Consider the following 12075-nt stretch of genomic DNA (forward strand, 5'->3'; position numbering starts at 1 on the left):
CGCAGAGCTGTGACTTGGGCCAGCCGGTGTCACACGCGTGGGTATTGTCACTTCTTTCTGGTATCGTGACTGACAGAATTCTTGAAACAAAGTGCTTCCAGCCACCTCCCGCCTTCCAAGCGACTGCTGAAGACCGCCTACAGTGTCTGGTCATCTTTCCTGTTTGATTAGACCCCTGTCCCCACAAGGTGGGCACTGTTAGGCCCTTGGCTCATGTTACCTCTTGGGTCCTCCTTTGGCCTGTGAGAGCCGGTGAGGCGGCTGCTTCTGTGTTTGTATCCAGGTTACCGGCAGATGCGGGCCGTGTCCCCATTCATTCATGTGACCTCCTCCCTCGCTGTCACCTGTGCTCTCGGTGTTTACTCTCCCCTCCCAGGGAAGTACCGAAAGTAAGCAACAGCCAGCAAAGGAAGCGTCTCAGGGGAGCAGCTCAGGCTTGGCGAGGCGCCGTTCTCATCACGGGGTGGCCCCTCGATCACCCCCGGGTGATCTGCCAGCCAGAACCGCGGCCTCGTCCCCGCAGCTTTGCCTAAGCCGGGCGGGTTGGAGCGAGGGAGCCCGTCACCGGACACAAGGAGTCAGAGGTCTCGTGGCAGCCGCGGCTCCGTGTCTGGGGTTCCGGGTCAGAAAACACCACTGCCTTCCGCCTGCCATGGCTGATGCCAGTTCTTAGAAACCCTTCATCCGGTTGGGTCGCCGTCCTCGGGAAGACGGAGGCCCTGCAAACAGGTGATCGCGCGGCACTGACCCAGCCCAGCGCCCCTTCTTTTCTGTCTCAGCGCCGGCGATGGGCCTGAATTTCCAACTGCAGGAACTAATTCCGCCCGACTGCTCCCACTCCGTCCTTCAGCTGCTCTTAGGCCTGCTTTTTCTTTTTTTTTTTTTTTTTTAGTCTTCTTTGTGCCTGTTTAGCTGCACAAGCCACCTCAACTGTTTTGTGTTGTGTTGTGTTGTTTTTGATGTCCTCGGGGCGTAAATCCTAAACAAATCCTAAAAACTCCAAATCGTCAAAACGCTGCCCTAAAGTAACCAAGTCAAGCCAAGTGAGCAAAGGCCGTGACCAGCATGGACAGGCCACAGAGTGACTCTGCACACGAACTTGGAAACAGAACGAGGTGCAGAAGCTCTGGAGAAATTCCACAAGCCGAGGAGAAAATCCTCAACAGCCAGATCCCTTGTTCCATGAGCCTCCCAGCTTGGGGGGCGGGGGGCGGGGGGCAGCTAAATGCCCGTATGAGAGCCTTGCCGTGAACCCGTCGCCCGGGCCTGCCTGAGCTCTGCTGGTTCCAGAACACTCCCAGGCGGGGCAAGGTGGTGGTGCGGCCTCACTGGCTGCTCCCGGAACAGCTTCTCCACTCGGCTGAGGAATAGTTTTCCTAGTCAGAGATATTAGAAACATGTCAAAGAACACCTCCTTCCTGGCAGAGTTGTAGAGATTTTATGCCCCAGGGTTCTGCCTACCAGCAAAGGAAGGGAAAACTTTTCAGTAGTAACAACACGATTATCGGAAAAACTCGGAGGGGCGCATCTGGAACTCTTCCTCACTGAAGAGGAGACTCTCTGCAGAAAGTGAACCAGAAATCACCCCTGCTATCGTCGCCACGCCGGTCACGTTGTCGCCTTTCCCGACAGGCTGCTCCGGATTCTGTTTGGAGCAGAGCGTGGGCGGCGTCTGTGTGAGCTCAGCAGGGCCTGGCCAGGCGCCATGTGAATTAGATGGGGTGAGGCTCCGGGCGCCCCTGGAGAAGCAAGGCAGGCGGCCATCAGCACCAATTTCTGTTGCCGTTAGAAATACCCGAATTTGTCTGCGCGCAGAGATAGATTTCGCAGAACGATCGTGCGTCAGAGAACCGCTCCAGGCCGCCGGACCCGTCCGCCCCTCCCTCCGCCCGCCCCATTGATCCGGCTCACTCCCCGATTCCCTTCAGTTCTTTCAGCAATTAGTTGACACGTGCTGTCACGCCGCAAAATCGGAAAACACACAGAATAGCCCTGCTCGGCCGGGCTTTCCTCGTTCATCTCTTCTGTCGGCGCGACGTGAGGCCGGTGGAAAGAAGCGGCGCGCGATCTCCCAGCCCGCACGCCCAGGACTGCCTGCCGTTGTCCCCCCGTCTCAGAGTTCCGTCTACCTCGTGATTGTAGAATCGGGACGAGCACGTTCGCGAGACGCTTGCGGATGAGCTGTGTGTACAGTATACTTCGGCGGACGCTAATCCCCGCGAGGTCCCTGAGAAGGTGACTGTGTCCCCAGTTCTGGCGGGGACGGTGGAGGCGTCGTGGGCAGAGGTAACTTGCCCCGGTTGCGCCGCTCTCCCCGGCGCCTTCGCGGGCGGCGGGCACTGGCGTGTCCCAGTCTCGTCCGGTGGGAAATCCTGCTTTGCCGTCCGGTAGCATTGGTCGCCTCGTCTGGGAATGACCTGCAAAGAACACAGGGGTCCACCCTTTCCTCCTCGGCCCCCTTCCTGCGGTTGGCTCCTCACCCCGAGTGGGCCCGGCCGCCCTCCCGCCTGCGGCCCCGGGTTGCCCCGGCTGCCTGGGGGTGCCGGCCTCGGCCGGCTTGGTCAGGTGAAGGGTTAAATGTGTTGAAATAAGCCTGGCCCTCACAAAAGAAGTGACATTTACACCCTGGACGTTTATGGAAATACTTGCCGAAGGAAAACAACCACAACATTGTGCGTGTTTTTAGGAAGAGAACGGCCAAAGTGTCTTTAATTCACTGTTTACCCGTGAGAATTACTCCCAGGAGTGATCCTGCAATAAAATCTTCTTGGTCTATGAGAATAGAGAGAAATTGAATCAAAAGACTCTATTTCCACTTGTATTTATTCAGTCTGGGAAATTCAGTGGGCCGGAGCATTAGTATCAGCAGGGGATTCCTTGCTCCTAGCGTTAAATTACTGTCATAATCGCTCAATTATTTCTTCCTTGTACTGTTTAAAATAAAAATCCATCACATTCTATGTTTTTTTTCTAGCATTTATTAGGTTGAGTGTTTAGGAAAATCAATTATAGTCAGTCAGGCATGAATTGATGAATGTTCTTGTAATAATTGTCAGTTGTTAAACTGAATGTACTTTCTCTTCTCACTCTTTTCATTTCCTTCAGAGGGCAGAGGTGGCTCAGAGAGAGGCGGAGACCTTGAGGGAACAGCTCTCGTCGGCCAACCACTCTCTCCAGCTGGCCTCGCAGATCCAGAAGGCGCCGGACGTGGTGGGTAGCCCGGCCCCGTGGGGACTCTGTGCGCCTCGCGTCTGCACAGACTGCTTGCCTTTGCTCACGAATGTTGCATCTGGGGGAAAATAGTTGAACCGGTGCTGTGTTGGTCGGGAATGCTTCGGACAGCCTGGGGACGGGACTCGTTAGGGTCAGAGGAAGGACTATGCCGATGGCGCATCAGTGCTACCTGGTCGCCAGCCCAGCGTGGAGGCCGAGGCGGGAGATCCCCCTCACTCCCAGAGGGAGTGCCTTCCTGGCTAGGCCTGTGGGGAGACGGCTGGCAGGGGGGTGGGGGTGTGAAACAAGAGCCTTGCCAGAATCACATTGGAAAATCGGAGGTTTGGTCTCCACCTCGATGTGTCCTTCCAGAGTGAGAAAACAGTTGGCGATGAGCGGGGCGGGCCAAAGAAGTAATAACACAGTTAACGCGCTCTGAGTCTGCGTAATGGCAGAATCTCTCTGGAAGTGCCAGCATTCCGAAGGAGCGAGGCACTCGTCTCGGTCCTTTCTTTGCTTCTGGATTTTTCTAAGATTAGCAAAAATTGTTCTTAGCCGGAACTTTTCCCAGCTCGAGCAAGGCAGCTTGGACCTATCAGATTACAGGCTCTCGCCTTCTGGCTCTGAGCAGTGACTTAGGGCAGCACGGAATTAAGACCCGGATATTGGAGCCACGCCCCTGGGGTCAGACGCGCCTTCTAGCTGTGTGTCTTGGGGCAAGGAACTTGCCTTCCCTGAGCCTGCGTTTCATCACTGGTTTTGTAAGGGTTCCAGGACATTCTTACGAGCAAATAGTTTAGAACAAGGCCTGACCTGTAATCTGTGTCATTCGGCTTCAGCGGTTCCTCTTACTTCGCCTGGCCTCACCGTCTCTGATCCGGGAGCCCTGGGTTCAAAGCGCTGACTCATAACCTGTTTACTCACAGACCTCAGGTAGTCAAACTTGTGCAGCGTCCGTGTCCTCGTGTGCAGAGTAGGAGTGAGTGGCCCTGAGGCCCTTCGGCTCCTGTCACCTGTGGTGGGTGAATTATGCTTATAAGTGTCCTTTTCTTTAACAAAGAGTTACAGGGTGCGTGCCGTGTGCCAGGACCCACAGTGGACGGTGGGAGAGCAGGGGGGTGGTGGGGGAGGCGCCAGGCCCTTCCAGAGAGGGCACAGTCTAACCAGGAGCCTTGCTGCTGTGATAACTCACACGTCGGTCGGACAGCCATTCTTCCACTTCACCTGTGAGGCGGGTGTTTCATTTCTTTACCTAGATGAGGAAGCGGAAGTTCTGGACTGTGAACCCCTTGCCCCAGAACGCTGGGCCCCGCAGGGGCTAAGCCGGGACTCCACTGGGTCTTTGTAAAATTATTCCCTAGGAGCAAACCTAAAGCAGAGTTTTAGTGCTAGGACCCCTTTATATGAATGGATTTTCGGGCACCCAGTTGGCTCAGTCGGTTAAGCATCCGACTTCGGCTCAGGTCATGATCTCTCAGTTGGTGCCCAAGCCCCACATCCGGCTCTGTGCTGACAGCTCAGAGCCTGGAGCCTGCTTCGGATTCTGTGTCTCCCTCTCTCTGTGCCCCTCCCCTGCTCACACTCCATATCCCTCTCTCTCTCTCTCTCTCTCTCTCTCTCTCTCTCAAAAAAAAAAATAAGCGTTAAAAAAATTAAAAAAAAAAAAAAAGAATGGGTTTTCATATTCTTTCCTTAAGTTAACGTTTAATTTTTGAAATTAATTAATTAGGGGCACCTGATGACTCAGTCGGTTAAACGTCCGACTTTGGCTCAAGACGTGATCTCACGGTTCATGAGTTCAAGCCCCGCATTGGACTCTCAGCTAGCAGCGAGCCCACCTCGCGTACTCTGTCCTGCTCTCTGTGTCCCTCCCCCACTTGCGCGCCCTCTCCCTCTCTCAGAAATAAACATTTAAAAAAAATCATTTAAAATAATATTAATTAATTAATTAATATTAAATAAAACATGAGTGAAGTGTTTCCGAAAACAGAAAAATTCTTCACTCAAGGGGCCATCCCAACTTCCCGGACCCTGATACTCATTTTACCTGACGTGTCCCATGGGCTCCGTCTCCGTCCCCTGATCCAAGTGTACCTCCCTGCACCCAGCGCCACGCTGAGGCAAGGGGAAGCCCTCGAGGAAGGAGCCGGTCTGGCGTCTCTCAGCCTCTGCGGTCACCTTGGGTTCTCTCGAGAAAGCTGTCCATCCTCCATGTCTGCACGGGGCTCCTGAGCTAAAGGTTTTTGATTGAAGGGCCTTCTGGCACCATCCCGGACCGTGGCAACCAAAACATTTCAGGAGGAAATGAATGTTTTCGCAGGTAGAGTCAGTTGTGGGTCCTTGAGGCGCTTAAACACTTCATCATGGGCTAAGTGCAGTGTTTACATGGCTCCGGTTCAGCCTTCCAGGAGCGGGCCTGCCAGGGCTCCCCCCGGGTATGCGTTCCCAGTAGCTCCAGCCCCAGCCCCAGCCCCAGCCGGTCGGGGAGCAAACATAGGAAACGGGGCCAGCGGGAAAATATCTGTTGGGCTTGGCTGGCAGGACTCGGCAGAGAAACAGTACAGTCTATAGATCTAGCAAAAGCCAAAACCGACCCGTGGGGTGTCTTAACGGAATCGCCTGTTCTGGAAGGCGAGCCGTCTCTCGGCGAGCTGTAGCTCTGCGTCAGGGGCCTCACCGGGGCTTTATATGGTTGTCCCGTTTATGCCTCGAGACACCGCAGTCATTAGAGGTAGGTTTTATTATCCTCGTTTTACAAGTAAGGGAACGGGCTCAGAGGAGTTAAGTAATGTGCCCAAGGTCACAGAGCTAGAAAACGCCCAAGCAAAATTTGATCCTAGGTTGTCCTACTCCAGAGCGCATTCTTTCTCCCCCACATCAAGCTACTCTCCTTCGTGTGCGCTGAATGAGACGGGACATATTCAGGTCCTTTGTCGAGTATTTATAGACCAGTATTAGTCCAGGGCTCTGGGACACCGCCTCAGGCCACCCCTTGAACCTAAACAAACCGTCACAGGAGAAAACGCATCTAGCAGGCGAACCTACCGGGTGACTCTGCCGGATGGAGTCTGCCTACTTTGGCCACTTGGTGTTGGCAGAAAGGCGGGGGGTCGGTAGGAAAGAGAAGTAAGACTCAGGTCCCTGTGGCCTCATCTTTCCCCTGCGGGAGTAAATGTAAGTAAGGTATTAGCCTAGGTTCAGGCATCTGTCTCTGAGTCTCGGGTCCTAGGTGCACCTTCGTTTCACAGTTCGATTTTCCCTGATTTTCCCTTGTCTTGCATGGGGCTCTGGCATCTCATCCCTATTTGATATGGAAACGGCCGCCGGGTAGAAGAAGTCATTATGTAGCTTATCCAGGACTCAGACGCAGGCAGCTGGGGAGAGAGGGGAGGTGAACGGGGTTCAAAGGGACAGAACTCATTGGGGTCCTCCACCAATAGCTTCTGCTTTTATGTTCATTTAAGTTGTGTTGTTTTGTGGTTTTTTGGGGGTTTTTTTTGGAGAGAGACAGAGACCGTGTGAGTGGGGGAAGGACAGAGAGAATCCCAAGCGGGCTCCGTGCTGCCAGCTCCAGAGCCCCACGTGGGCCTCAGGCTCACAAAACTGTGAGACCATGACCTTGAGCTGAAATCAAGAGTCAGACACTTAACTGACTGGACCACCCAGGCACCCTCTTTTTATAATGTTTATTTATTTTGTTAATGTTTAGTTTAGAGAGAGTGCAAGTGGAAGAGGGGCAGAGAGAGGGGGACAGGGAATCTGAAGTGGGCTCCACGCTGTCAGCACAAAGCCCGATGTGGGGGTCAAATTCACAAACCTCGGATCGAGACCTGAGCCAAAGTCAGACATTCAACTGAATGAGCCACCCGGGTGTCCCTGTAATGTTTTTAGACTCTGCAGGGTATTTTCACATCCTCTCCTGGCTCCTGAGCTGTCAGAGCCCCCACCCCCAAGACCTGGCACCCGTGAAGAGCGTAGGACCCCCTCTGGGTCGTGGAAGCCCAGAGCCGTGGGTACGTCCCTGCTGGGACAGACTCTGGGGACCTGGTTGTGGTGCCCACCCGGGCCTCTTGTCAGACTTGGAAAAGTCAGTTTCTGTTCCTTCCTTGAGAGGCTTGTCCGAGCCAGAGTCCTGACCCTGAACCCCATCAGACTCGCCAGGGAGTTTCCTGGGTCCTACCCCACACTCCCTGAGCCTGTGTCTCCAGGGCTGAGCCCAGAACCCATACATTTTCTGAAGCCCCCAAGTGATTCGAGTGCAACTGAATTGAGGCCCAGACGGACACGAGGGAGCCGGCGGTGCTGACCCTCCTTGTGACCGTCTCCTGGGCCCTTGTCTGCTTCTTCCTATCTCCCTGTGTCTTCATGATGGGACAGCCAGGAAGTGAGCCACGTTTGGGCTTCAAGTAGAATGCTCTTTTCTGTCTCATTTCCAAGGTCTTACTGATTTGGGTGGATGATCTCATCTCATTTAGCTTATGTAAGACACAAATGGCTTTGGCTGTGTTATGAATGAGGAATCTGGCCTGGGTGCCTGAGACATAGTTGATGTGCCCAAGGTCACACGGCCAGCTTGTGGCGAGGCCAGACTAGGACCCTGGCGTGGAGTAGATGGCCCTCTGGGACTACCTGCCCCCAGGTCCCCAGCCTGAATCCAGGTTCAGCAGTGAGAGCTGCTGTTTTTACACATATCATGTGAGCCACTGATCCCTGGTCTGTGAACTTGCACTTGCCCATTTAAAATCCCGGATCCCCCCTTGTGGCTCGTTTTACCAGCTCTCCCTAAGAGCACTCAAAACCGTTGTTATGGCTGGCATCCCTCAGGTTGGAAAATTGATAAATAAATTAGATATTGTGGCTCAGTCTTTACCCCCCATAAGTCTGACCTCCCCAGATATCCCTTGCATTGTGTCCCCAAGCCCGCCACCTCAAGGCGCCTCTGGCCACCCTTCTGAGCAGTCGGTCACCATCAGGTGGCAGCAGGCTCGGTCCTTTTCAAGCTGGCCTCGGCATCAGTCACTCCCCCTTATGCCCTGTCCCTGCTCTTTCTGACCCCTCTGCCCTCCTGTGGTGCCCCCGCCCTCAAATGGAGCCCCTCTTCCTTCTGACAACTCCTGCCAACCCTCCACCCCCGCCTCTCCCTCTCACGGCTCCCAGGTGTTTCTGTCACTAGTGTCCCAGGCTCTAACCCCTGGCGTTGCCAGGAGGACTTGTCTCGGGTCCCCGTGTCTCCTGACCTTGGTTGTTGGCTGGCGTGGTGCTCCCCAAACTCTCTGTGGCCAAGGACGGCTTGTTTGCTTATTCACTGCCGATCCACTGCAGACCGATGGTTTTACAAAAGACAGTAAGAGCGTCACAGCCGTGGCAAACTGCTGTACAAGTTTCTAAATGCTCACTCTGCATTTCTCTGCGTGTCTCACTGTATCAGCAACAGTCTGTGAGCTGGCACCAGGCCACAGAGCACACTCTGGACAGAGCTGATCTGCACGCGCCCTTTAAATAAGCTGGCGGGAAGACGCTCGCTAGGGCCATGTGCACATCTGCCAGAAGTCAGGAGGAAATGAACCCACTTTATAATACGACACAAACCAAAGAAACAGAAAAGAGTCACTCCTTTACACACAGAACTTGACATTCTTAAGTGACAAAAGTCCTTAATTTCCTGGGGAGGGTCAGTAGATATGAAAAATTATTTCCCTGACGACGGGCTGTCCCCCAACGTGAGAAGTCGGTGACCAGCGCATCGTGCGTGGGACGGATTGGCTGCACCTGCCGGCTGGGGCTGTAGCTGCTAGTGTTTTCCATCCCCGTGAAATGGGGGCACCCGGGCGGCTCGGTCAATTGAGCGTCTGACTCTTGGTTTCAGTTCAGGGCATGATCTCACGGCTCGTGGGTCTGGAGCCCCGCGTCGGGCTCTGTGCTGGCAGCGTGGAGGCTGCTTGGGATTCTCTCTCTCCCTCTCTGTCTGCCCCTCCCCCGCTCATGCCCCCAGCACACAGCTGGACCCTTTCTGTCACCTTATTCAGATCTTTGCACAGGTGTCACAATGTCACCGGGGCTTTTCCTGACCATCTTATTAAAACCCCACTGCCGGGGCACCGGGGTGGCTCAGGCCGTTAAGCTTCTGGCTCGGGTCATGATCTCACGGTCCGTGGGTCCAAGCCCCCTGTCAGGCTCTGCGCTTGTGGTGCAGAGCCTGCTTAGGCGTCTCTGTCTCTGTCTCTTTCTCTCTCTCTGCCCCTCCCCCACTTGCGTGCACGTGTGCGCGTGCTCTCTCTCTCTCTCTCTCTCTCAAAAATAAATACACTTTAAAAAAACGCAAATCAGTAAAACCCCACCACCTGGCCCAAGTCTGACCCCGGGCCCCGCCCCCGCTTCAGTCTCCTGATGGCCTGGTTGCCGCCCTACACGCTTATGCTATCAGCCAACACATCTGATGCGGCTCGCACGCCCAGCCTCCTCCCGCTGGCTGGATGCTCCGTAACGACAGGGACCGTTGTCCTGTGCTCACTGTACGCCCGGCTCCTGGTGGGCACCCAGTAAATCCTTGTCCGCCGGCCGAATCCAGGCGCATTTGCCGTGCAGACAGGAAGGTGGTGCAGGGAGGGTGTTGGCGGGTCCGGGCGGAGGCAGGAGGTCACGCCTCACCCTGAGCTCACCACCCGCATCCCTCCACCTGCGTGTTCTTGCCCGAGCCCTGCCCGAACCCCGGGTGGCTTTGTCATTTCCTTTCTCCTCCGCAGGAGCAGGCCATAGAGGTGCTGACCCGCTCCAGCCTGGAAGTGGAGTTGGCCGCCAAAGAGCGGGAGATCGCCCAGCTGGTGGAGGACGTGCAGAGACTCCAGGCCAGCCTCACGAAGCTGCGGGAGAACTCGGCCAGCCAGATCTCCCAGCTCGAGCAGCAGCTGAGTGCCAAGAACAGCACGCTCAAAGTAAGGGCGCCGAGGGGGCCGCGGGCCGAGGGAGGGCTGGACCCGCGCGCCTGCCCGCTGCCCCGCCTTCCTCCGCACACGGCCCTGGGGGTGGGAGGGGGGGGCGACTGGCGCGGCGCTTCTGGCTCCCCTCTGACACCCACAGCCCCTCAGTGGGTTGCTTCTGTCCCCGGCATCGGGGGCACGTGCCGGGTATAGTGACCGTGGCGGGAGCCCTTGTCCCAGAAGCCACCTTATTCGTTTGCCCCGTCTCGGCTGTTGCAATGAGTAGATCTCATGCTTGCAATCTGCACGGGTCCCGGTGAGAATTTGTTCTCCGTCAGGAAGCCAGAGTGACCGCTTAGGTTGTTCTTGGTCTGAACTCCAACCGTCAACAAGCGTTTTTCCCTCCTGTGGGAACAGTGAGGATCCCCTGGACACGTCTGTCAGAAGCCTGGGTGCACCGGGGCCGTCAGGTCTTTCTGGAGAGCATCTTGTCTGGAACTGACCGCAAGTAGGGCAACCTTGAGCCTCCATGAGGGAGCTAGAAGCAGGGTCCTGGGGCCCAAGACGGGGAGAGTGCCTTTGGACCCTTACCAGCTCTTGCCTGGACGGCACTGCCCTCGATGGGCCATCCCTTGCAGGCAGCGCTTGGTAGAAGGCCCCATCCCGCGCCCACCCGTGGCCATGCTTCCCAGCCCGGGATGTCAGACTGCCACTTGGTGCACTTGCTGGTGAAGGGTTGGTCACAAGGGTTGGTCACACAGACGTGCCCTTCGTTCGTCCAGCTCAGCTTTTTAAAAATAATTGCACTTGATTTATTTCCAGCCTGTTGCAGCTAATGTAACGTGAGGGTAATCCTCGCACCCTAGGTCTGTGGTGCACCAGAGAGCCATGGGGCCTCCTCAGAGGTAGCTTGTTTGACGCTCAGTGACACGACTAGTGACGTGTGGGCCCAGCTCCCGGGCCAGATGTGCCCCCGCTCCGCCGTGCCTCCCCAGCCTGGGCGATGCCCTCCCGGGCCTCCCGCCCTGCCCCGCGTATGCGTGCAGAGCACATGAATGACGGCCGAGCACAGCCGTCCGTATACTAAATGCGGTACGTCCAGATGAGTCATACAAAAACATCAGGAAAACTTTTTCTTATAGAAAGTACTTCCAGGACGTAGTTAGGCCCGTTTGGATTTTTTTATAAAACTGACATTTTCCTTCCCAGCGCATGACCGTGTCTCTGACCCAGAGCCGAGTTTCCAACAGGTTCTGTGCTCCCGGCAGCTCGCTGGCCTGACCTCGCTGACTCAGGGCCCCCACCGTATTTCCCCCTGGTCTCTTCCTGGCCCCTTCGGGGTACATTTCACTCCCTGTCCGAGGAACCGCTGGGTGCCTGGGCCCCTCGGAAGAGCCGGTCCTGCCGGCTTTGGGGAGAGGGTTGAGGACCCGTGGCATTTATTTCTTCTGAGTTTCTTACTCTCCCATCAGCCTGCCCAGTGAGCACTAGCACTCATTTTTTATTTCTAGATTAAATTTAATTTTCTCATGTTATAGCCATTTCTGACCCCAGCAGTGGCATTATTATTAGATAATTTGCCTTTCTCTCCTTTGTTACAGTTAAGGGGTCTGACTCAGATACAATCCCGCATTTGACTATGAGAGGGAGGCTATAGACCTTACATTTTTTATTATAGAGCAATTTCTTCTAAATCAGTTAACGTTTTAATGTTTGCCTTCTCAAAAAAAAAAAAAAAAATGAAACGCAGTTTCACAAATTAATGTTCTTTATCCGTATCTTGGGGGAATTCTTTAATACGGTGCAGTTAATGAAACAATTTGGCAATACTTCTTCCAAAATTACCGCTCCCTTATCTTCATCTGATCTAATAATCAAAACATATCCTCTAGTAACAAGACTCTGATTCTAATTATCTTAACCCCTTGTCACCAGGAGTGAAGAT

At 54.8% G+C, this 12075-nt stretch overlaps 1 protein-coding gene across 10 annotated transcripts in view; it reads left to right on the forward strand.

Moving 5' to 3' along the window:
• The window catches only part of CUX1 (cut like homeobox 1), a 366198-nt gene that overhangs the window by 269601 nt on the left and 84522 nt on the right, over window positions 1–12075 (forward strand). For 8 of the 10 annotated variants that reach the window (XM_060649257.3, XM_078440403.2, XM_078440401.2 and 5 more), the window contains 2 exons: window positions 3106–3210; window positions 9957–10145. In XM_060649257.3, the coding sequence (XP_060505240.2) occupies window positions 3106–3210; window positions 9957–10145 (294 nt within the window). The remainder of the gene's footprint in view (window positions 1–3105; window positions 3211–9956; window positions 10146–12075) is intronic. The other 2 variants (XM_078440402.2, XM_060649255.3) reach the window with 1 other exon arrangement.

This window comes from Panthera onca, chromosome E3 (assembly GCF_046562875.1).
Source record: "Panthera onca isolate mPanOnc1 chromosome E3, mPanOnc1 haplotype 2, whole genome shotgun sequence".
NCBI classification, from domain to species: Eukaryota; Metazoa; Chordata; class Mammalia; order Carnivora; family Felidae; genus Panthera; species Panthera onca.